The sequence below is a fragment of the Aedes aegypti genome, chromosome 2 (genome assembly GCF_002204515.2).
Source record: "Aedes aegypti strain LVP_AGWG chromosome 2, AaegL5.0 Primary Assembly, whole genome shotgun sequence".
In the NCBI taxonomy this organism is placed as follows: domain Eukaryota; kingdom Metazoa; phylum Arthropoda; class Insecta; order Diptera; family Culicidae; genus Aedes; species Aedes aegypti.
In genome coordinates, this window is record NC_035108.1 from 61,911,743 (window position 1) to 61,937,617 (window position 25,875).

The 25,875-nt window shown below is 38.1% G+C and overlaps 2 protein-coding genes and 1 long non-coding RNA gene across 12 annotated transcripts in view; 1 reads left to right on the forward strand and 2 right to left on the reverse strand.

Annotated features, from left to right (window-relative positions):
* Positions 1–25,875, forward strand: part of LOC5578232 (chondroitin sulfate N-acetylgalactosaminyltransferase 1) — a 183,534-nt gene that overhangs the window by 144,029 nt on the left and 13,630 nt on the right. The gene's annotated exons all lie outside the window — the stretch shown is intronic.
* LOC5578234 (synaptobrevin) overlaps positions 1–25,875 on the reverse strand; it is a 76,263-nt gene that overhangs the window by 48,400 nt on the left and 1,988 nt on the right. For 3 of the 5 annotated variants that reach the window (XR_002499637.1, XM_021840976.1, XM_021840977.1), the window contains exons 2-3: positions 7,792–7,839; positions 4,711–5,030 (exon numbers count right to left, since the gene is read on the reverse strand). Coding sequence is in view for 4 of the 5 variants with exons in the window: in XM_021840976.1 (XP_021696668.1) it covers positions 4,711–5,030; positions 7,792–7,820 (349 nt within the window). In the remaining variant the exon portion in view is untranslated. The remainder of the gene's footprint in view (positions 1–4,710; positions 5,031–7,791; positions 7,840–25,875) is intronic. The other 2 variants (XM_001663709.2, XM_021840978.1) reach the window with 1 other exon arrangement.
* Positions 3,106–4,704, reverse strand: LOC110675594. Its single transcript, XR_002499638.1, has 2 exons — positions 3,539–4,704; positions 3,106–3,398 (listed from the first exon to the last, which is right to left on the reverse strand). It is a non-coding gene; the product is annotated as an uncharacterized LOC110675594 (long non-coding RNA).

A 25,875-nucleotide genomic window follows, 5' to 3' on the forward strand; every position in this document is an offset into this window, starting at 1 on the left:
GCGCTCAAAAAAGCTTTAAACTATTAAAATCGGTTGAAAAATAGCAGAGATATTGACATAAATGATGGGCGTGCGGCTCAGGTGAACCCAAACTTTTGCACGATTTGCATCATACTGAGGGGTGAACCCAAACTTTTGCACGATGACTTGACTGAGTGTTTCATTGATTTTGAATACTTTCCAGATTTTTCCGCCAAAATTTCGTGGGGTCTCTTCAAAGAATATAAGATTACGATTCTAATGACACTTTGATTTAAAATTTTGGTCGACCCAATCCTGAGGAAATTAAATATGATTTTTCAGTGTGTTTTTTGTAAAATGTCACAACTTTAAGTAAAAAATTAGTATACAAAATTCAAAAAATGTTTTTGAAAAAATACATACGAAGTAAGAATAACTCTTTGCTTTTCGAATGCGGCTTGAAGAGTTTCAATTGGACGTGTAATCACAGAGATATGGACAGAACACTTTTGCATGTTTTTGAGGGGGTGAACCCAAACTTTTGCACGGGAGTGTACCTCCAAGATTTTAACCTCGATTATTAAGGGGTATCCTCAGAAAATACTTCAGAGACTCTACCATGATTTTTTTCAGGAATTATTTCGAATATACCTCCTCCAAATTTTTCAACGATTTCAAACGATTTCGCTAGGATTTCATCCAATATTTCCATTTAGGGCATTTCCATAAATTCAGAATTGTTGTTCAATTTGTCCAACAGTTCAACCAAGAATTTCTCAGAGGATACCTTCATAAATTACTCCAGAGATACCTCCTATGCTTATTACTGAATGTCCAGAAGATATTCCTTAAGAAATTTTTCAAGGAAGTTCTCAAAGAATTTTTCCAGAGATTTCTCAAGGGAATTGTCGAGGAAATTCTAAGAATGTTATTGTAAAAATTACTGAAAAAAAACTGTCCAGATCTTATTAAATTGACGCTTATATTTAGCTGTTCGGTAATCCAATCCGCATGGTTTTTAAATTAATTAACTCATTACGCGAGGTAAAGTGGCTCGGTAGCTTAGTTGGTAAAGCGCTCGTCTAGCATACGAGAGTTCTGGGTTCGAATCCCAGTCGAGTACGTGGATTTTTTTTCATAATTTCACCCAGATTGTATTGCTAAATCGAGAAAATCTCAATCAAATAATCACTTGAATCACTGGATAAAAATCCTGCAGATTTTTTTAGGAACATCCGTATAGAAACTTTTGTAGAAATGGGCAGAATAATGATGTAGTATTCGCCGGTGTGAATCCTCAAATAAAAAAAGAACAATAAATAAATGAAGAATAAAAATTTGGTTTGTAACATCATTGGAGAAATTTTTATAGCAATTTTTAAACGAACTAAATGATGAATCTGTGGTAAAATTTTTTGGGAAGTTCCTAAAAAAGTTCTTAATAGATTTCCACATATACTTAGTTACTGGTTGAATTTTTGGAGCAATTTCTGAGATAACACTTGTATGAATTTGCTAAGGAATAAATTAACCGTTGGGGGTTTTAAAGAACTGCTGTGGGAATCGAAAATTCTGCTAGATTAGTTACTGGGAAAATCGATGGAAAAGTAAAATTGGTGGAAACATACTGGTGTAGTATTTTGAAGAATTTTCAGAGTTATTCCTATGGAAATTTGTGGTTTGGTATTTCGAATCACTGCAAGAAGAAGGAAAATAGTAGCTTTGGCACCCATTTTGGTTAAAAAAGGGACTTTAGAGACCTTCCATTAAAAATAAAGATTTAAAAGTTATCTAATTCCATTGTTGAAACAAGAAGCATTGCATCCAAAATGTGAAGGGGTAGACGGCTATCTTAAACTGTTTAGTCCACACGTTGACATGGTTGTACGAAAAGCGGCAAGGTTGTCTGGGTTCGTGATGAGGATATGCAGAAGCTTCAACCAACTTGATCCTATGATATCACTTTTTAACCGTATCGTACGCCCAATTCTAGAATACTGATCACCATCATGGAACCCATGCTATTTGCAGTATGTAGAACGTATTGAAGCAGTGCAGCATACGTTCACTCGTTTTGTATACAGAAAATTTCATTTTCCATACGAGCCTTATCAGACTAGGATTAGCCGTCTGCAGATGACATCATTATGTGACCGACGGCGCGTTCTTGACATGTCTACGCTTCACCGACTAGTGCATGGATCTATCCACTGCAGCCTTACCAACGATCTCCAATATCGCTTTCCAACAAAAGGTCTTCGCCACGTGGATCTATTCTACGTTCCCAGGTCAAGAACAAACTTGGGTAAATCTGCGCCTTTATCTCGTTTATGCCGGACCTACAACGAGAGCTACAACGACGTGGACACCTTGAGAATCTTACGCAATTCAAAAGAATGATCCAAAATTAGGTTTTATAGTGTGTTAAATGTGTTCAATCTATATACAAATTCTTGTATTGTCGTCCGATTATTGGGTAACCCTGTAGGACTATATACAACGAGAATGTTGGTTCCTCTTAAAAATGTGAGAAAAAGGCAATTTACTCGCGATTCTGATATAAAAATTATATGGCAAATTTTGCCAACAATTAAAAATAAACATTTTTCCTAAGAAAAAAAAATCAATCAAGAGAACGTTTTCGACTATTCTCAGGAGAAGCTATCGTTCAATCAGCTTATTTTTCTCGATCAGTAAATATTATAATAAGAACGATAGTTCACATCAACGAAAATTATTTTTTTGATAATAAACAATTCGGATTTCGACATGAACATCAAACCAATCATCAACTTTTACGTGTAACGAATTTGATTCGTTCCGACAAATCTGAAGGCTATTCAATTGGTCTTAATTGTTGTTAACTAATTTATTGATCCAAAAATGTAACTATCGATTGAAAATTAAATAGCTATGATTTACAATCAAAACATTTTTTACGATTTAAATGAATCTAGACAATTTTTGTAGCACTTTTTATTCAGAGCATTTTTTCTTTCAAAATAATTATAGAACTTATAGACCTTGGAGGCCATTTGTGATTAGCTTCACCCCATCAGTCAAACGATTTCTGATCCATCCTTATAGATGTTTTACAGCTTCGAAGAGGTTTAATATTATTCATGGATGTTCCATGAATTTTTAATTCTGCTCCTATCGATATTTATCCCACCTGAACCAACACCAGAATCGGCCGGTGGTTGATACGGAGGGCAAAACAAATTAAAATATTTCGCAACCGTACTGCGGCACCGAGCTCAACCCGTACCTACGTCCTCGTTTAATCCTAACAAGCAGAGCACTTCCACGGGTGCAAGATAATCCTTCAGATTGTGCATGAAAATAAATGGCTGCTGCTTCGCTCCGTTAATGTGACCCGATTCGCAGTGCACACTTTGCTAGCCGGAAGAGCCAACATATATTTTTCCTTCATCCTCCTAACGGGAATGCCGCGGACACACAGACACAGCAGACAGGACATCCAAGCAGAAGCACACAAGCACAAGGCACAAGCGGGAGAAAAAATGTTTCTAAATGAATTCAAATTAATTAAAATGTAAATGAATCTTGTACCTACCGCCAGAACCGGATGTTCCGAGCACTAGAAAAGCGGAAGAGGAAACTCCCCTCCTGCAAACCCCCCCAAACCGACGCAAAACAGAAGGAAAACAAACTGGTTCCAAACAACGTTAACATGTAATTAAGCCGGGCATGAATTACTCCTACTGGCACTAGCTAGCCGGGGCCAAGCGTTCACGTTGCCGTTGTTGGTTGGTGCCGATGACGACACAGTGATGCAATACGGAACGGGGGAACGGGTGCACAGAGTTTGAAGATTGACCGAAATCGTGAACTTTATTCAGTAGCACCATTAGCGCATAGGGTTGAAGGGTTTTGGCCATATCTCAAAATGTAGCCACAGTGAATTATACACCGTTTTACGAAACATTTTGTGGTTCACATGAGAAAAACATTCATTTTTTTTTTTGTCCAAATTGATCCGAAAAATAGAAGGAAACAATAAATCTCATTATAGTTTTAACTTCAATACCCCTGAATCGTCATTTAAGAAAGTTTAATTTTACAGCGCTGCCTATGTCTAAGTTGCGAACTCACATTTACCAAGAATATTTGCGCTGTATTTTTAGAACATTTTCTTCCGAAGAAACCATTAAAAAAATCACGTTCATAGGTGCTAATGAATTGAGTTCACGATTTCGGCTAATCAAAACTCTGTGTGGTGCTTACAGGATGCGGGAAAAAACGTATAAACAAACAACGAAAAACTTCGTTTGAGGAAAGGTTAAACTTTTCTCGTTTGGTCCGTTGCTATTCGCAAATTGAAACATTCGACGGAACGCTGATTCTTCAGCGCCGGTGAAAAAGCTGCGTGATAATGATTTACGGACTGTTTCACAGATTTAGACATTGGAGTGCGAGAAAAAAAAAATAAGGATAGCAATCTGGTATGGAAGCGAGCATTTAAATTAGCTTTTCCACTTTGCAGCATCTGTGAGTGGCGGTAATCTGCGCAGCGAGCATATAAAAATACGGGTGGCATAATTAATGGAAACTAGCTGTGCTGTTTTACTCGGATTACATGTTGACCATTACGGGTAGCTTTAGTAGGTTAGTATGAACAACGTGCATATAATTAGGATGTCGCTTCTCCATTAGTTGCTCCTACCGTTGCTACATAGAACAATGGGTAGTTCATCCATAGGAAAAAATTGTAAAGGGGATACTCACGGATGATGATAATTAGCAGGACCACTCCGATGATGCCCATGATGATCATCATCTTCATGTTGGCCCACCACTGCTTCCGCTTGAGCTTGCCGGCCTGCTGCTCGAACTGGGACGCTCCGTGCTGCAGTGCGTCTGCCCGTTGGTCCAGTTCGGAAAGTTTCTGATCCCGCTCGAGTACCTTCTCGACGTTGACGCGCATGATGCCGACCACTTCGTCCACCTGGGCTTGGGTTTGCTTTAGTCGGTTGGCCGCCGCTCCGTTGGCGCTGCTGGCCGCGGGCTGGGTGCTACCGGTCGGCGGGGGCGGTAATTTAGGAAAACTTTACATATTAGAGATGATACCAACGAGCGGTGGTGCGAGGCGGGTTATGATTGAGAAAAACGTGTTAAAACTTTAAAACTCTATTCTAAACTAGTTCTAAACAAACAACATAGTTACACACAAGTGCGCTGTAGATTGAACTCGGATGAATGCAACTACATACTGCTAGGCTATACAAAGTTGGAAGGCGATGTGCAGAGGAACATGGTGACAGTTGAGTTGCAACGTTTCCTACTATATAGCTTGTGAGGTAATGGTTAGTTACAGAACTTCATAGCGGGCATCAAGACTAACTACACTAGCTGTTGAGTAGGTCAGAATAAGTATTTAAAAACTACTTTCTAGTTGGGAATCAGTTTCGTTAGATATAGAACATCATTCAAACTTTGATGAATGAGCGTAGTCAAAGATGGAGGAAGTTGTATTCCCATAATCATTGGAAAAACTCCAAATGTAATTAATTTTAGTAAGACAATCTGCAAAAAAAGACTCCCTTTGGTTATGTTCTTTTGGATTATTACGATGTTACTGTAGCATTTCTGGCAATTCGAAAACCGGAAAATATGTATATTAACTATTACCTATACTACAGCAAGCGTAGAGCAGGTAAAGTTTGAGTGCCTTGAAAAAAAGGAACTTACGAGACCTATAGAATGCAAAAAAATATATACATAAAAAAGATCCAAGAAGATACCGAAAAGGGACCATGTCCTTCAGAATTTCATCCACTGTTTATTCTGTCGATTTCCAGATTTCTCCAGAAATGCCTCCAGGGATTTCTATAGATATCGTATTAAGTTGTTTTTCAGGGTTTCTATAAGATTTTAACTAGGGATTTCTCTCAGAATACTTTCAGCAAGCATTCAAGAGATCGCTTTTATTTATTTTTTCGGGAATTCCTACAGTATTTTTTTTAGATATTTCTCAAGAATGTCTCAAGGTCCAGATAAATGTCAAGTAAATTTTTCAGAAATTTTAAGAGAAATTGCTGAAAATACGTGAGGTGTCGCGTTTAATCTTTCTCATTCCGAATAACCACCTCGGATTCGCGTGACCGAAATAGTGGCAACACGGGACACATAATTACCACCAACGCGGGAAATACGACTTCTCAGTATGGATGAAGAACCACAAATCTGAGAATGATACAGCAGGAGTCAACGGACAACGTGGTCAGCAACCACCTGCAGGGAATCGTAACTTCCCGGAACACAGCAAAATCACCATCCGCAGCAAAACGTCGACAGTCATCCTCCTCCACAATCAGCAGTCGACATTAACCGAAGCGATTTTTGCCAATCTCTTCCAGCAACAGAATGCGAAGGGATTGTGCTCGCACATCAATTCAAGAAGGAACAGCAAGAATTCATGCAGCAGTAGAAACACTCTTTCATCAAGCACTGTCATCAATTCGAGTGCAGGTTAATCCTAAGGTCATTCTTGATTCGCTGGCGAACAATAACAAAGAGTTCCGGTACGAACCGGAGGGGAATGTCACGTTCGCTGCTTGGTACGCCAGGTATGATGACCTTTTTAGAAAGACGCTGCTCGTCTCGACGGCGAGGCAAAGGTTCATGTGCTCATGCGCAAATTAGGAGGTGCGGAACAGTAGCGCTATGTGAGTTTTATCTTATCAAAGGTTCCGAAAGATGTTTTATTCTACGAGACCGTTCAAAAACTGAAAACGCTTTTCGGTGCAGTCGAGTCCATCGTGAGCAAAACGATATCGGTGTTTGCAAACCGCAAAACAACCGATGGAAGACTCTATCTCATTTGCCTGTCGAATCAACAAGAACTGTGTTGAGGGTGTTGTGTTCGAACCAAGGCGGGTTCACTCTAGCTACAGAGTACAATAGTGGTTGCTGCGCTCGTGTACATACACATTACATGTCACCAACACTACTTAAGGCGAAGTAGCCTGTCATTCGTTTTGGCAGCAATGATGACTTAGCTGCGTGCAATTTCAAAGTGATAAAACTTATTCTTGATAGTTTATATTGACTTGACAAAGTATCACTGTACGCGCCAACATACATAAAGTATGCTGATACTTTTTCAGCTGTGTCAGTGCAAAACCAACTGATTTTCTTTGATTCGAAATCGTGGGACGAATTAGCAACAATCATCAACGGTGCGTACAAATTTCAATGACGGCCTACTTCGCCTTAAAGAGTGCTGGTGGAAAATTTAAACAAAGATCAGCTGTTTCCAGCAAAATCAAACCGCAGTATTTTCAACCAGCAAATCTGCGCACGTGTTCGTGACACCGCTCGGCGAAAGCTCAATGTACACACCTTGGATCGAACTGAGCAAAATGTCGGAAGAGCAGTTTAAATGCTTAATGTTTGTTTGCGGTCTTAAGTCGGAAGGAAACGGAAACGTGCGAACGAGATTGCTGTCGAAAGTAGAAGAGCGAATGGCCGTCACACTCGAACAGTTGTCGGAACATTGCCAGCGATGGACCTATGCACGAGTTCACTGTTTGACGTTTGAGCGGTGCCGTGTTATTTACGTGACCATGGCAACGAGTGAATTCGGCACCGCTCAAACGTCAAAGAGTTGTGTTGGCCACGTCCTTGCGACTGATAAGGATAATTTGTTCTGCCAGTTACAGTGACTCCTGTCTCCTCATAGGCATTATAGAAACCTTAGCGTTGTAAATGTAAATTGAAAAACATGTGCATTTCTGACCTACTCAACTAACTGCTTTCAAAACACACAATTAATCATACTGATACGCATATTAGTAAAATACTCACCCATTTGATGATCCCTCAGGAGCAGACATTTTGGATGATTATGGATTTCTGCAATAAAAAATAAAGGTATTTATTATTAAAGTGTTAACGTACGATTAGGTTCTGAAATATGGAAAAAAAATTAAGGTGAAGAATTGAAGATAAATCGACGTTACACCTTAAATCTTCGAAGCACACGTCTGAAGAACGACACAATTATTTAATCTGATTGATCGCTTGCTTGTGGTGACCAATCACTATCATGTTATCTTTATTTGGTCGGGGTTCTGCTAAACCGCACCAAGTGCCATTTTTTCCCAAATTGAGTTTTTCACACCAAAGGACTTAAATAATCATAACCTCTCTACCATAAAAATATCGAGTGGTTTGAACAATCCCTTGTAATCTTAGATCATAAATTTTGTTTGGAAGGAAAACTATAATTTTGTTCAGCCAGAGTGAACCATAAACCAACGCACGTCATCAGAGGGAATTCATTTTCCAGATATAAAGCTATGTTTTTCCAATTTCCTTCTATATTCTTACAATTTATCCATTTATTTATCCATTCCAAGCAACTCATAGAAACAGAGGCCAGTGAAATTGGGCAGCAATTGATTTATTAAAATTAAATATTGTTTCGGTGGCGTTGATCTATTTTCTTTGAAATTTTATCCAGCCACACCGCACTAAGTACTGTTTATTTGAAAATCACATTTATACGTGAAGTAAAGGCATTTACAACACACGTAACACGTAACACGTTTATCAATCCACACAGAAGCCGTAATTAAATAATAATGAAATAATTTAATCTGATACTGTGTGAACAACTCAGATGGACTTGGTACGCTTTAGTTGTTAGGAAAATGGCATTTTCGCCATAAAACCCCGTCAGACAAAGTGCACATTACTTGATTCAAGTTTATCATCATTCCTTCAAGAAGTGAAGATGACCTAGTGGTAGCACACTAGATTACCACTCAGAAGGCACGAGTTCGAATCCCGATGAAACATTTTTTCTGATGTTCTATCTGATGGTGATGGAAATCAAACAACTTTTAGATTCTGTGGTTATTTTTATATTGCAGTAAAACACCAGCAGGTCAATGTACATCTGAAATGATGGTCATTCCTGGTGAACACTTCACGTATTGAACTGTGAAGTTGATCGCAAAGGTGCACCAAATGGGAGCAGCTTTGTGCGCTTTAGCAGAGCGAATTCATGGTTTTCTTCGATTATTAGGATTTATGTATGAACACGTGAGAACCTTGATTCAATACATACATTTCCTTCCCATAAACACTTGTGACATGAATTCCTACATGCACGGTGATGATAAGCATCATTTGTCTCCAATTTTGCTTGTGTTGTTGAAAACTGTGAAACACATCCAACCATACCGAACCAAGAACCATATTTTTCAATTTTTGTTCAGCCAGAGTGAACTGAGTGCTTCATATTGTTTATTGAAATTCAATTACATCGTTAATTTTGGATGATTTACTAGTATATTTGATTTCGGTGTACTTATTGAACACTGGTAATCGCATGTGAGCGATAAAAAGATTAAAATTATCGTCCGCGATAAACTAGTACAGGAAAATACTTTAAAGTAAAATATCTCGGAACAAAGATTTTGGCACTTGGTGCGGTTTAGCAGAACCCCGACCATTTGTGCTCTTGAAAATTGTTGTTTGATTCGTTTTTACCTTAATTTGTATGAAATTTCAGAAAAAAGTATCAAATGAACATCAATTTTTTCATCCTACTTTAACCGTGATCGGAGTAGCGCTTGTTACCGATGCTCGTTACTCGTCACTGTCGGAGCACTTTAGTCAAATGACACTCAAAGAATGCGTTGCGTATACCTTGGCAGTTTTGCTCCGGAAATAACGAAAAAGCACATCCAGTCTCATAATATCGAAAGCCCCCGTCAAACCTACCGAGAGATGGATCGGCCATAGAATAACAACCAGCACCCATGGCTTGGGCGGAAAATGAAACATAAAGCGAATCAATTTTCCTTCCTCTTGAGTGTAGTAGGCAGCAGTGGAAAAATCCTATACCGAGATGGACGAAGCGCGTGCACGCATTCTTTACAAAGTCACCAGCTGAGTGCCATCCTATCTGTTCGTGCTTGGGAGGAAGTGACTGATTGAAGGATCGTCGTGTGATGAGAGATGGCGTGAGAATGGGATGCTCGTTTCGCCAGACACACGGTTGTGCTTTCGGTAGAACCTTTTAATGCATTCGTGTTTTCCCCGGTACACGTTCCTTTCCCAAAAAAAAATATAAGAGGAAATCATTTTGAGTCAAGTGTGCGAACAAAGCATCAAATTGGCGCGGCAAATTGAATGCGAATGGAGTACGTGTATGGGGCGGGTTATTTATAACTCCGAGGCTTCCGGATAACCTTGTTCTGTATTTCAGATAAAAAGCTTTTATGTCTCACGTAAATACGGAGATGGAAATTTGTTACAAATAAGGCCTCTTAAGGGTTCAAGCTTGTATATTTTGACAGGAATGGTGTTTTAAGGTTTTGGACGTAATTCATCGCCTCAAGTTCTTTCCAGGATTGCTTGGTTGTATTCCAGCTTATGAAATCCCAAGCAAAATGTGTTCGAATCATCACTCATTTTTGTTCTCTATCGCTGTTGGCTTCCTGGTGGCATGCACCATAATGCTTAAGCATTATGAAGTCGTATTATAGAAGTAGGTATTATGCACAAAAAAGCAGACAAACAACAGCAGCATTTGAAGTCCTTCAGTGATACATATCACGTGTCTCAAACATCTGTATTATTCATATTTTACGTTAAAATTGAAGTACTTCAGAAATGGTGAATTTCAAGATGGTAAAAGCAATCCGTCATCGTTTCCGATGCTTTCGGTCCTTAAGAGAAACCTCATGGCGGTGATTAGGAATATGAGTTGCGCCGAACCCATATTCCAAACGCGGAAAATGTCCAACAATTTTGCCAGAATATGAGCCTTCGTCGTTGCTGATTTACGATGCAACCACGTGTGCTGAGTGTAAACGGAAGTCATTAACTCGGTCGATCGGCTAAGACGTGTTTGGATCCGTTCAGGATTTGGAACTGGAAGAGAAATGAAAATACAGCATCCGAAACGTGACTCAATTTCCAGACATATGTAGGCATCACCCCGTCGTTAGCCCTTGCGGTATTGTTCCGCTAACGACCAAGGAGCAACCAATATAATGAATTTGTTTCGTTGGCGTAAATTGTTACGTGATGGGCATTTGTGTTAGGATGCCTCGGCTGAATGTCTACATTCATTTGTTGTACCTACTACACGCGCTCTATCCGGACACAGACGGCGTGCGCACGTTTCGATGCTCATCAATTGCGAAGCTGCTCGCTTCTGCTGGGTGCTAAATCAATCGAATTAATTATGGAAATTGCGCTTCATGAAGACATTTTGTTTCGCTTCACCTCGTCAATCGGATCGATTGTCTGAGATTCAATAGGATCTGCGCGAATTCAAATTTTGCATTTCAGCTTCCATATCGAATAAAGAAAAATAGTCGTACAAAGTGTATCAGATTCTTACGGCTACCCACTATAGTGGGTACTTGAACCAACTCGGGTACAATTAGTTCACAAACATGTCTTATCTAAAGTAAAACAATGTCTCTCTCTACCACCCCACTCAACTCCCTCACTGTTCCTAGGATCCATTCGTTCTCCAAGCCTCTATCGTTACTCTAGAGGCCTTTGCAAGAAAAATAGACCGGAATGAAGATAGATACACATCGCATCACATCATCAGCAGCTTGACCTACCTCAGCACGCTTCACTAGATAAGCCCATATTAGTCAATTTGTCTTTTCGTCTTTCCTCACATATATGTATACTGATACAGGCAAGGCTTACATGCACCTGAGCATCCTGCTGATACACACTTAAATTATTTCACCGACCTCATTAAAACTTTTCGCCGAGAACCCAACAGCTGAGAATTCGGTAATTGTTAACGCCGAATCTCGGTACTTATTTTACCGAGATTTCGGCAATCCGAATTTTTTGCCGAGATCTCGGCGAACGTTACCGAGATTCGGTAAACGTTTACCGAGATCTCGGCAAAAGTTTTACCGAGAATCGTCAAATTATTACCGAGATATCAGCTGTTGGGTTCTCGGCGAAACCGTTTAAGTGTGTAGTCCATTAGGAACACTACGGATAATTAGTTTGCTGTTACGATCGATACGTATACAACAGAGCCCACGTTGTAGTTGTAAGCCACACAGGCTGTAGAGATCCTGATTCATATAACTTCATTTAGTTTCTGGACAAAAAGAGGAAAATGATTTGCCATCTTTGAAAACGGATTTTCGATCTTTTGTCATTCTTTTTTGTTCTTCGACCTTTTGTCACAGATATGCTTCATTTATATTTACAATTTTGGAGTATTTATTTGATCTTCTCTGCGGAATTATTATCATTGAAAGGTTAGATGCCAGTTATTGATGGAATTTGAATGAAATATTCGCAGCTCTTCAAATATAACTTGAATTCAAACATGTTATTAATAGTTATATTTATACAACCTTGAAAGTAAACGATATGAGTATACTGTTGAAGCTTGTTATAGCAACATTGCAAGGGAACGTCATTATATGGAGATATCGCTATGAATGACGTGATGATTTGAACGTCGTAATGAAGAATGAATCATTTTTTCGTCTAACTTTATGTTATCTCATTCAGAAAGTAATACACAATAGCATAGACCAGCGGTTTTCATATCGTGCTCTGCGGAGTACTTGGTGCTTCGCAAAGCCTTGGCCGGTGCTCCGCGACAGTTACGAAAATTTGTACCAACGCTAAATATCTCAACTACACTAAAATTTTTTCTTACACGGTTTTTTTGACACGCCTTTCGGAATTTACACGGTACTTTTTTGCACGTAATTCGGATTTAACACGGTTTTTTCTCCTTATTTACACGGATTTCGGAATTAACACGGTTTATTTTTACACAAATTAGCACGGTTTTTTTTTGCACGGATTTTTTTTTGCACGGCACGGGGGACCGTGTAAAAAAGACCTTAGTGTATTTGCTTCTAAATATGTTTTCAATTATACCAAGCCAATGCATGTCTAGGATTTTCAAAAGCACAAATTTAGAGAAAAAAGACAACCGATCATGCTGAAAATTTGATTGTTTGGAGACTTGTTGGTGGCCAGCATTCGATCAAATTTTCATTCAAGACCTCTGGTTTGTTCTATAGATTTAAGCTCTATAAAATTTATAGGTGCTTTAAATTATATTCACCATATGAGTATTATACACACGGTGTCAAAATATCCATAGTTTAGCTGCATAATAGGGTTTTCTTGAATTAAGTACGGAAAACAATCCTTAAAATTTAAGAAATCCAATTTTAGCTGACAGCATATTTTGAAACTTTCAGAGTGTGAAGGTTTTGTCGGGATACTTATCCTCGCCGAATAAAAAATCTGAGGAACATGTGACGTTGACAAAATTGAGAATATATCACGAATATTATCAAAATTATGAATACATTCATGGGTGCTGAACTTGTGGTTTATTAATTCAAGCACATCAATAAAGGGTTGCTACTCCGTGATTGATCGGTGCTAGTAAGTTGCACTTCGATCCAAATGAATAAGGGATGGGACTTTCCGTTTACTCTCGAAATGCACATTTTAGCAGCTCTCACCAATACCGTAGCCGGCCAATCCCTTACAGTAGGTTGGGATGGGGAAGGAATGTTAGTGTTTAATTCTTATAGTTGACAATAAAACACGTGTTGCTAATATATTTCGAAATAGAATACATAAGGATGAATAAGTCTAACACTCCTCCTCACAGGTGGTATACAGTATCGGACAAAACATTTGCAACTTTTTCGATTTTCCATACAAAATGACCAACTTTGGTAAGCTAGATCTCAGTTATTTATCGTCCGATTTGAATGAAATTTTCAAAGAACATCAGATATAACTTCAATTTTAACATATATTTTTGAGTGATTTTTCCAATCACGGGTTTATAAATTATAACGGTTTACCTAAAGTGTAATTTTCAACGAAAAATTCAAAACTATTTATCTCAATATCTGATAGCCCTACACAAAAACTGACTTCAGCAAACTTGTTCACCTCGTTAAAATCTACAACTTTGCTGAAGATACCATGAAGCTATTCCTTCAATATGTTTAGTTATGTCATTTATAAAAAATCGTCAAAAAATTGAAAAAAAAATACTGCTTTTGAACTTGTGATTGGAAAAATTACTCAAAAATATATGTTAAAATTCAAGTTATGTCTGATGTTCTGTCAAAATTTCATTCAAATCGGTCTATAAATGACTGAGATATAACCTAGCATTTTGGTCATTTTGTATGGAAAATCGAAAAAGTTGCAAATGTTTTGTCCAATACTGTATCTTGATTATTTTAGCCCAGCATTCGTCCAGCAATGCTGAAGCTTAATTCTTCAACGCGGGTTCGTCGTCACGTCAACTATTTGCTCAGCGGTTGGACAATACAGCACAGAAATTATATTTTGCTTCTTCAAATACTTAATAAATGCATACTTGGTGTCAATATGCTTCGACCTTCTCTCAATCTTTTTGCAATCCAGTTGATGTATCTAACTCTGATTGCCTTCCAGTATTTTGATAGGTTCTATAGTTTCTCCAAAATCAACCAATAACTTTCTCAACCACAGCAGATCTTGACAGGAATCAGCTAACGCTACGAAATCCTCCTCAGTTGATGATAGTGCCACACAGTTCTGTTTTCTGGCTCCCTATGATACGAGTTCACCTCCAAAGAATATCAGATAGTCGGAGTTAGATTTTCGGTCGTTGCGATCACCAGCCCAGTCAGCATCTACATAACATTTCAAAGGCTCGGCGTAGTTCCAAGATGTAACTTCAAGTCTTTCGTGGCGTTTAGGTATATCTTTCTACTCGTTTGGCTTCGTTCCAATCAGCTACAGTCGGATTGTCGACCCTTTTTTTTTTTCGAAAATTGAAACCGCAATCGCTAATACGACACGATGTCACGATGTGGATCCGACTCTTGATCTTCGATGTTTGAAAGTTCGACGAATTGTGCGTCCCTGCTAATTACCACTTTCAGTGACATCGTGTCCAAAAATCGCCATCCTTTATGATCCGTATCGATATCGATCGAACGTCAATTTTCTTGATACCGAACTAAGCTTCTTCCTCTGTTGCATCGGAATGTGAACAAAAGCTGGACATCCGAAGACAATCAGGTAATCCTTTTCCGATTTTCTTCCAGTCCATACTTCATGAGGCATCGACTCAACTGACATCGATGGTAAAACATTTTACAAATAGGGTGCAGAACCACTTGGGCACTTGCATGATTCACTTTGACATTGGGGGGTTTTTCTCGACCGAATTATCAGAAACGATGCAATAAGGAAGGCGTCAGTGCAACGCATATTGTGGCCAAGTATGAGTTCTATAGCTTTCAAAAACCCCCACTGCCGAAGAGTGCCAAGAATAGGAACCAGCTCCCTATGCCTAGAATCGATCATCCAGGTCCGCATTCACCAGCATGCATCTTGCCATTTCGATTGAATATTTCTGAAATAAAATATTGAATATTTCTGCAACTCCATTCGATTGAGGTGAATAGCTTGTTGTGCACTGCGGTAATATTCCATTCTGTCGATGAATTTGTTGCAAAATCTCGCTTGTATACTCCCTTCTTCTTCTTCTTTTCTGGCGTTACCGTCCCAACTGGGACAGAGCCTGCTTCTCAGCTTAATGTTCTTATGAGCACTTCCACAGTTATTAATTGAGAGCTTACTATGCCAATGACCATTTTTGCATGCGTATATCGTGTGGCAGGTACGAAGATACTATATGCCCTGGGAAGTCGAGAAAATTTCCAACCCGAAAAGATCCTCGACCGGTGGGATTCGAACCCACGACCCTCAGCTTGATCTTGCTAAATAGCTGCGCGTTTACCGCTACGGCTATTTGGGCCCCAATACTCCCACCGTTGTCCAATTGAATTGCCTTTGGTGTTCGATTGAATTGCGTTTGAACCATCTTGACATATCGTTGAATCTTTTGAACAACCTCCTACTTGTTCCTAATAAAATACAGACCACAGTATCTGCTATGATCGTGTGCGATGAAATACTTAAATCCGCTTAGTGCCTTGGTTTCAATCGGGCTGCATACGTCTGTGTGTATCAGGTCCAGAACATCAGAAGTTTTCCTCTCCGTCGATTTGGGGAAAGGGTTCCTGTCTGTTTTCACACGAGACAAAATTCACAGTCCTGACGCCGCAGTCAGTCAATTCGCCAATTTTTGATCGATGATATTCTGCACTGCCACTCCGTCACGATGTCCGAAGCGCTTGTGCCATGTATGTTGGCAGTTCTTGGTGTGTGAATGGCCCATGACCATTACCTTCTCACCGCGCTCCTTCAAACGATACAGACCGTCACGTTTGACTGCTACAGCTGCTACATCTTTGACATCCATTATCCGACAACCTTGCTTATCCAAACGTACGTCCGCTCCCTTCACAGAATCAGCTCACTCACGGGTAGTAAATTCATCTCCAGTCCTGGTCAGGGATGGGAAATGTACTGTAGCAAACATTTACCACCTCGACATTTACATTTTTCTACACGACCATCAAAATCCAAAGGAAACCAATATATTTTGGACGGTTGTGCTACTTTTCCCCGAATGTCGGTTCCCCGAATGCCTGTTCCCCGAATATCCCGTTTCCCCGAATAACCCACTTCCCCGAACAGTTTTTGGCAATCATAATTGTCATAACTTTTTACATTTCAGGTAAGTGAACTAAAAACTATTAGAGCTCCTATTCGAACAGTACCACTTTTCGGAGAACTGGGTCATTCGGGGAAATGGCATTCGGGGAACTGGCGTTCGGGGAACCAACATTCGGGGAAACGACATTCGGAAAAGAGTAGCACAATCATTTTGAACCCCTATATATTTTGGACTCCCTGAGCCATTTTCTTGCAAATTTCCCAGTTTAAATCGGAAGATCAACTCAATGCGAATGCCATTTGGAAAGAGAGGACTATACCGCACTTGCATCAACCGTTTGTACATCCAAAATGTGTTTATTTTATCTTAAATTAATTTAATTTAATCGGGTCATCCATGCAACCGTTACAACACGTTACACACATAAATTGAAGCCGTCAGAAATTTTTCAAATGTAAACAAAACTTTTTTCAAAATTCTGAACCAAAAGCGTAGAATTTCTTCGGTTTTCTATTGTCACTCGATTGATTAGACTACGGGCTAGCATATTATACATACAGTGTCATGGACTTAGTCGCCAAACGATAAAAAATGCCGGAGGTCCAAAATATATACTTTGAGGGTCCAAAATGTATTGGTGTGTCCAAAATAATGAAAAACAGTGCTTCACAATTCAATTATTTTCGACGTTTTTTGGGTTGGACATGACCGTATGGGCATTTTTATCTCGTAGAAGTTTTTCTCTACATTTTGGTATGTTCTTTGACGTGGTTACACTGTGCAATTAACTAATTGGGACAAAAAACTAAAATCACTTCCTTAGGGGGTCCAAAATACGACCGTTACCCTAACCGTTCAAAACAAAAAAATGTCACGGCTCTTCAAAACTGTAATCTTCTTCTTCCTAACGTTTTTTTTCAAACCCGAATGCGAAATGACTCGAGCACAGTGGTGACACGATTTTTCCGGTTTTCGGGGGTTTTGCATTTTTGCTCGATAAAGGCAGCATGGAATTGAACTTGTTTATATGTATCGCAACGGAATGATTGTGCTCTTGCTATTAGCGCTAATAGATTTCAATTAGTTGAAAATACAAGCGAAATATTAGCGATTGAATTAATTATTTTTTTTTTTTTAAATTCGCCTCGAGATGGCTGCCCGAAAACGATCATAGAGGAAAGACAAAAACATTCAAGCAGTGTGTGAACCGTTGGCAGCGCAACGCCTGATGGTATTGATGCTGCTGCTGCTTTGTGTTTTGGTCGACTGGCAGAATCAATGAACTGTGGTAAACAGTGGTCACAGTTCCCAAGCCTGGTCCTGGTACAAAAAAAAGTCAGATAGCGTCATAGCTGTTCGATATCCATGTTTGTCCACGCTGTGAGCTGTAACAGATCAGATGCGTTCTTTCCCGTTGGCCATGAATACGCTCTGACGAGTGTAGGTTCCATGTTTTCGAAGAAACCACATTTGCAGCAAACATGCGATTAAGCACCTGAATCAAAAATCTATTCCTTCTTCTGGTCGCGGGAATCATCCAGCACGAAAGCATAGGGGTTCTCCTTCTTCGATTTATCAATAGGTCTTTGATTCTTCTTTCCAAATTTCGAATCTGATGCTGCGTAACAATTCTTTTACTTATGTCCTCTTTTGCCGCAACTATGACAGGTCAACTTCTTCACGGCGTTCCTTTCTCCATTTCCATCCTCTTTGAAAAATAAAACATCTATTGCTAGTTTAACGACCAATACAAGAATTAATATATTTAGACAAAGAATGCATAAGAATGTTTACCAAGGCTAACCAAGGTCTAACAGTAATGATTATTGCTTCTAAAGACCGAGAATACCTCTGCATCTTTACAATCATCACGGGAAGTGTGTTGATTAGTGAGGGAGGGAAGAGATTTGGAAGTTACCTTTGGTGATGCGATCCATGAATAAGTAGAAAAAAAGACACTTGAAGAGACGAATCACCCATTTTGTTTGAAAATTACATAAAAGTAACATTGCCACGATAAAAATGTATTATAATACACACAACACACACTTAATTCAGAATGCCGAATCTCGGCTAATTTTAACCGACATCCGCACAGCCGAGTAGTCGGCAAACAAATTTACTGGGATCTCAGCAAATAAAACCCGACTATCAGTAGATCGTGCTTGGTTACAAAAAAAAATACAGTGAAACCTCCATGAGTCGATGTTCCATGACTCGATATCGACTCATGGAACCATACTGAAAACAAAATTTCATGGTTGCTGTGATGGTCCCCTCAAACAGTTTTCCAAGGAATTTGTTTCCACGACTCGATGTTTCCATGAGTCGATGGTCCCTTCAGATAACGACTCGTGGAGGTTTGACTGTAACAGCTTTTTATTTTTTTAAATTTTGTCAAGACTGAAAAGCCAATCTATTATCAACAAGGAACTGCAGTCGAACTACCAACTATGTCTGAACACCGACCATGTGTACTAAAATAATAAAACGAGCGCGAAACGTTGCAAGTACTTGTAATGAACTACCTATGTTTGAAAAGCCAATTTTATAATAAAGTGTTCATAGGTTGTATATGTTAAAGTTAAAGTTAGCATGGGAATTTAAAGGGTCGTTTTGTGGAGATTCGTCGCAATAAAAGTTGTCGCCTGTACCTACAAATAGTAATGATGGCTTGAAAAAAAAAAATATCGAGAACTATTTTTTTTTTCTGGAAATGTAAAAAATAACGTCACAGTCATTTCAATAAAAAAAAATTGTCGTAAAATTACTATGCTCTATTTCTACTGAACTCGTAAATTAAAACATTATTCAAACTTATAATTTGACAATCAAGTTATATCTCGAGCCTGTAAAAATTCATTAAATCTGTCCATAAGTAACCCAGATCTAACCGTCCATTTTTGTTAAATTATAGAAATAATTCTTGCTTTCTAGAAAACCTTCTAATTCCAATCGAATATAAATGTATTCGGCCAGCTATAAGAGTATAAGAAGAAATCTACTATGAATTTCCTTGAAGAAAACCTCCACCATTCTATGCGTTCGTAAGCTTCTCTGTGTGTCGCGAAATTTGAGGGAATTAGGCGAAAATCAGCATAAAATAGATTTTTCAGCATTTGCGACAATTAGTATGTTTATCCAAAAGAGCCCGATTTCATGTAGGGGAATGTGGGGCAAGATGAGCACCCGGGGCAAGATGAGCACCAGGGGCAAGATGGGCACCTCTAGTTTGTGTCGTTCCTACCGATTTTTTTTCAATAAATTATTTGGGGTTCTGATGAATACTATTAAATTGATATGATGGCCATAAATTTCAGCTGAAAAATCAACAGCACAACATAAATATTGTCAAAAATACATAGAAGTCCAAAAATTTACCTTTTCATATAAGATTTGTTCATTTGAAAGTAATATTTTCGTTGGGTAAACAAATTAACTCATACGTTTTTGGCCGTATAGTTATAGAATAATCTTCTGTGGATAATCAGGAGCAAAACCTTTATCAAATTTAAAAAAAATATTTCAATTGTTTTGATTATATTAATAAATTTGCACCCTTGGGGTAAGATGAGCACCATGTTCAAAATTAAGTAAAAGTGTGAAATTATAGAACCACATTTAGCTGTGGGCTTGACTTACGGTATCCTCTTTGCACAAAACAATTTTTCTAAAAAATATGTAAACAAACAACAAATTTAATCTTGTTTTAATAAAATCGTAGCAATTTATGAAAAGTTATTTATTTTTTGATAAAATTTTTTAAAAAACTAAGCTAGTTGAAGATAAATACCATCAGATATTAAAGATAATGTCTTGGGATATTCCCAGCATTGAAAAATAATGGTTTTCTTTAGTAAATTGCATCTTTTTATGGGGGTGCCCATCTTGCCCCGCAGTTTTTTTGATCGATGATAAAAAAGCTATTTTTTAACGTGTTAATAATGTAAAAGATAAGGATGGTTACCAATTTTACACAAAATAAGAACGTTTAAGTAGACTTAAATCGTGCTTATCCTTAGGGTGCTCATCTTGCCCCGCCTGACCCTAACTTTTTTTAGAAAGAACTTTATGGTGGATGACAAGAAAGACACAGTTGCTAAAGAATATTAGACAAATTTGGACAACTACGCTACAGAACACTCGCTCAGTTGTCCGAACCGAGAACAAAATTTGGAAAATTTCAAAAACAATGACGATCTTCTGGCGTTCCCACTAATAGAAATTTGAAATGTTTGTCAAAAATCGACTAATATTCCATTTTGATGCCGAACTGTCACAATTTAAACCTGAGATGAAGTCCCGAAGAAAGCATATCTTTTAGAAATGGGATTAATTTGAGTTTAACTTACATAAAATATGACCAACACAAATCCTACTACGCGGTTTTCGTTGGAATTAAACGAATCAAACGAAGTCGTGAAAAAGGACAATGTTGAAGTTCTAAGTGCTCCGTGAGTCAAAAAGTTTGAAACCTCGAAATGACTTCTAATAGAAAACCAGAAATAGTTAGTAGCAATATTTAAATAAATAGGGCTTATTATTATGACTTCATATTTGTTAAAGCCACGGCCGATGACATTCAACGTCGCGCTTCTGAACTAATCCAATCGGTCGAGTCGAAGTTTTACTTGCAATGCGTTCCAGTTCGTTGAACTTGCCTGCCCTTGAGGCCGTAAAAAATTGCACCCCCATAAGGTTGATCCCATATGTTTCTTGCTGCCAATAGATTGCACATTCCGAGGTGACGGAAAAAATAAGACATTTCCATGTCCACGAGCAATACATCAAGACGATTACACGGCGGTTGAAAAGCGCCTCACATGGGAGCTATAGGTAGATATCGCTTTTGCAATTGGTGAGATGATTAGCAACATTCCGGTAGTTGCTTTAGACAGTCTTTCCTATCTAAGCAAGTAACGCACATGAGAGACAAGACTTAATTAACATCGACCCACAATCACGGCTTACCCACTTTAGCGCGCTCGGGGTGACTCATCCTACAAACGGAAAGCTCGTCTAGTCTCGACGTTCTCATAGTTCTACCATACCCGGAGTTTCAATTTTGTTCTACATCAAACGAAACACATAGAAAGAACTGTGTAAACCAATGGTTCCCAACCTTTTCAGAACAGCGGCCCTCTTTGAGATAACTGAACCATTCCGCGGCCTGTAGAAAATTTTGTCAGTTTTCAAAAAACTAAGGAAAGAATCTTAAATTGATGTACTGAATCATAGTGTTCTTCTTCTTCTTCTTCTTCTTATTGACATTAACGTCCTCACTAGGTGAGAGCCTGCTTCTCAGTTTAGTGTTCTTATGAGCACTTCCACAGTTATTAACTGAGAGCTTTTTTTTTGCCTAAGATGCCATTTTCGCATTCGTATATCGTGTGGCAGGTACCATGATACTCTATGCCCAGGGAAGTCAAAGAACCTTCACATGGCAACAGACACCTTCAGCATGGCTTTGCTTTTGTAGCCGCGTACTCTAACCACTCGGCTAAGGAAGGCCCCCAAGGGGGCTACCCCGTTTGGCATAAAGTCATTTGGCATAAAGTCATTTTGGCATAAAGCCATTTGACATAAAGTCGTTTTGGCATAATGGTCATTTCGCATAGTGGTCATTTGGCATAATGGACGTTTGGCATGAAAGAAAAAAATATAAATTTAAATTAGTGCTACTTAACAGAAGATCTGGTAATCAAAAGAAGGGAAAATCGTCGATGAAAAAGTTAGTAGTCATAACGCCAACGTAGGAAAGAAGGAAAAATTGTTAATGAAAATGTTAGTAGTTACAATGCAAACCACTAGTTTATTAACGTAATGAGAAAGAACAGCCTATGACTAAAAGAAGGGAAAATCATATACGAGAATATTAGCAATGGTAACGCCAACAAATTAGAAACTCAGTTTTCAATGATTATGCCAAATGTCCATTATGCCAAATGAATATTATGCCAAACGACCATTATGCCAAGTTATTTTATGCCAAACGGCTTTATGCCAAATGACTTTATGCCAAATGGCGTTCCCCCGCCCCCAAGTGTTAAATACTAGAGATTCATATTTTTCAAACCCGAACCCGACTTATTTTATTCCTTCAAACCCGGACCCGACCCGAACCCGAGACAAAAATTTAAAAGCAAACCCGGACCCAACCCGAACCCGAAAAATTTTCGCTGTTCAAACCCGAACCGACCCGAAACCCGAAAAAAGTTTTGTAAGAAAAACCCGAGAACTCGAATTCGAAAAGGTGATAAATTCATCGTTCTGATGCAAAGGAAAGCTTTCCGGTTGTTACTTTGTGAACAATTATCCCACCTTATCCAAACCCAGCTAAATCCGACTTTTTTCAAGCCCGAACCCGACCCGTACCCGATATATTTTTAACCTTCAAACCCGTCCCGAACCCGAAACCGAAAAAATAAAAATTTTCAAACCCGACCCCGACCATCTCTATTAAATACTTATATTTTTTTTACATTCAGTCGGTCAAATGCCAAGGGTGTACCGATTAAAAAAACCGGACAAAAATCCTTTCCTCAATCAGTACACATTTTGAATAAGTCATTTTGATCAGAATGATGGCCCACATCAACGAAAATTCAATTTTTGCCAATGAACTGTTCGTCGTTTCGGACATTCGACCACTCATTAACTTTTAAGTGTAACGAATTTGGTTCGTCCCAAAAAATCTGAACACTAGTCTTGCTCTTCAGCAGTGGCGCGGGAAGTGGGTAGGACATGTACTACGCACAAAAATGCCTGGGTAGGACAGTCAAAGGATTGTCCTACCCACGATTCTACAAAAAAAAAAAATCAAGATCAGCGCAAGAGCACAACTATTCCATATTGATTTTCGTGCCATCTCTTTTTTATTGAAACATTCATGTTTTGATAAATATTTTACTATGCACATAAAATTACCACACCTTGTTTGAAAATGTTGTGGAAAATATAAAATTAGTGTAGTCCCATATTGAAAAATTGATGGCATAACAGTCTCTAACTCTCTACAAGTTCTTGGCTTAATCCATAGAAACTTATGGAAGTAGTTCGTAGTAAATTCATGAAAAATGATTTGATTCCTTAACATATTTAGAGCAGATTATGACGATTTTTTGAAATTTTGTTTTGAGTATTGTTGAAGAAATTCCTGCGTAATATATGACTCGATGAAACATTTTTAGTTTCTCCTGAATACTTTTGCAATTAGACGAGTTATTGCTGTGCAAAGAAAAAAAAACTATATAAATTCACAGAATATTTGCTGTTTATCCATTTTAGAAATAGATGAGGAAATTAGAACAACCTCACTAATTGGCTTGTTTAGGGGTATCCTGTTTTTTGCATATTCTGATTCTACGTTAAAAACTAAGCCAAAATCCAAAGTTTCATAATTTTCCGTGCCCTGGAACTATTTTCAAAACACGTTTGAACTTAGTATGGAAATAGCGTTTGAATCACCCCTCGGCAAAGTTTACTTCGGGACGAACTGTCATTATGTAAATTGAAATGTCATTGAGTCGACGGAATGAAACCTTTCTTAATCATTTACTATATCAAAATTAAGATAATAAAGCGCAATAAAATAGTGTTACACATGGGAAAATGTGCTTCTTCGATCAAGCTACAAAAAAACGTGAATTTTTCATCGCTAAACAACCTAATTGTTAAATAAAAGCAGTTTGGTCTGTTTTTGTCAAATTTGTTTAAAAAAATTGATTTAAAAAGGATTTAAATATTTTTTAATATGAAGGATAACGAAAGTTGATACAATGAATCCTAAAGACAGGACTGGTAGTAGGATTCTTTATAGAGACTTGGTCTCTATTTTAATGCAAGTACCAATTTTTAGTGGAAGGTCTCTAAAGTATATATTGTAACCAAAATGGTCTCTAAAGTCTCTTATTTACTTATCCTGCTTGCATTGAATTGTACAGGCTCCGAAGAAACCTTTAGAGACTATAACTGGTTCAACAAGCTCTTGAAGAATTTCGTCTCAGATTCCCAGAGGAAAAACTTCATGAATTATCATAGTGATTTAATTAAGAACACTTTGAGGGTCTCCCACAGGAATTTCTATAGACATTTTTCTAGAGTTTTCTCTACCAATTTTACCAGAAATTCTTCAAGCGATTTGTCAAAAGGACGCTTAGAAGAATTTCTTCAGAATTTGCTTTAGGGAATCCTTGAGCACTCTAAAGCTACTACCTCCAGTAACTTCCTCAGGTATTACTTTGATTGTTTTTCCAAAACTATTTTAGAACTTCCTCCAGATGTTTTTTCGCTAATCCTTCTACCAAATTCTCTAGGAGATCGTTAAATTCCTCTCATGTGGATTCCTTCAAAATTTCATCTACGTTTCCACCCAGAAATCTGTAATTCCCTGAGGGGTTTGAACATTTTTTTTCCAGCATTTATCTAAGGTAGTAATCCTGCAGTTTTAGTAAACATTACTTCAATACGAAACATTCTCATGCACTCTTCAAAATTATTTAAGTTTTCACACCAGTTTATACTACAGAAATTTTTTCCAATTATTCCTTCGATCATTCCTACACAAATTTCTAAGACATTCTGTCCATTGGTTTTCGAGAAATTCCTTTAGAAAATTCTGCGGAATACTATCCCGAGATTCGATTGATTTTTTTTAGATTATCTAGGAAGTTATTTCTAGGGAGGTATTTCATGATCCTTGCTCATTAATGGTGACTTTGAAACTTACCAAGTTTTATCAGAGATTACTCTAGGATTTTCTTTAGAAATATCTCACGGATTTATATTTTCGGGAAATTTCCTTGGCATTTTCCTGGAGACATTCCTAGAAGAATTCGTGACAAAAATCGTTCGAGACTTACTTGAGAAAAACTCAAAGAATTACTGGAAGAATTTCTGTAGAAATCTAAGAAGGAATATCTGGAACAGTTGCTGAAGGTATCTTAAGGGAAATCCCTACTTGCAGTCTTATATAAATTGTAATAGACAACTTTAAAGGAAATTGGTAGAAATTTCTGGAGAAGTTATTGATTGATGTTTAGAAGATGTTTTGACTAGGAATTATCAAATAATTTTTGGAGGAATGATTTCTGAAGCCTTTCAACAACACTCTTCAGAAGGTTTCTGAAATAATCGTTGGAAAAATTCCATTTCTGTGGTTCTCATTAGGAAAATCAGGATTGAATTCTTGTGGGATCTTGAACAAATTTTTTGTACAGTAACAGTAGAATTTCATCAACTCAAAATCGACCAAAATGTCACTTACACCCTTTTGCGTTTGAGCTCCTCAAACATAGAAACTTTGAATTTACAGTTCAGAG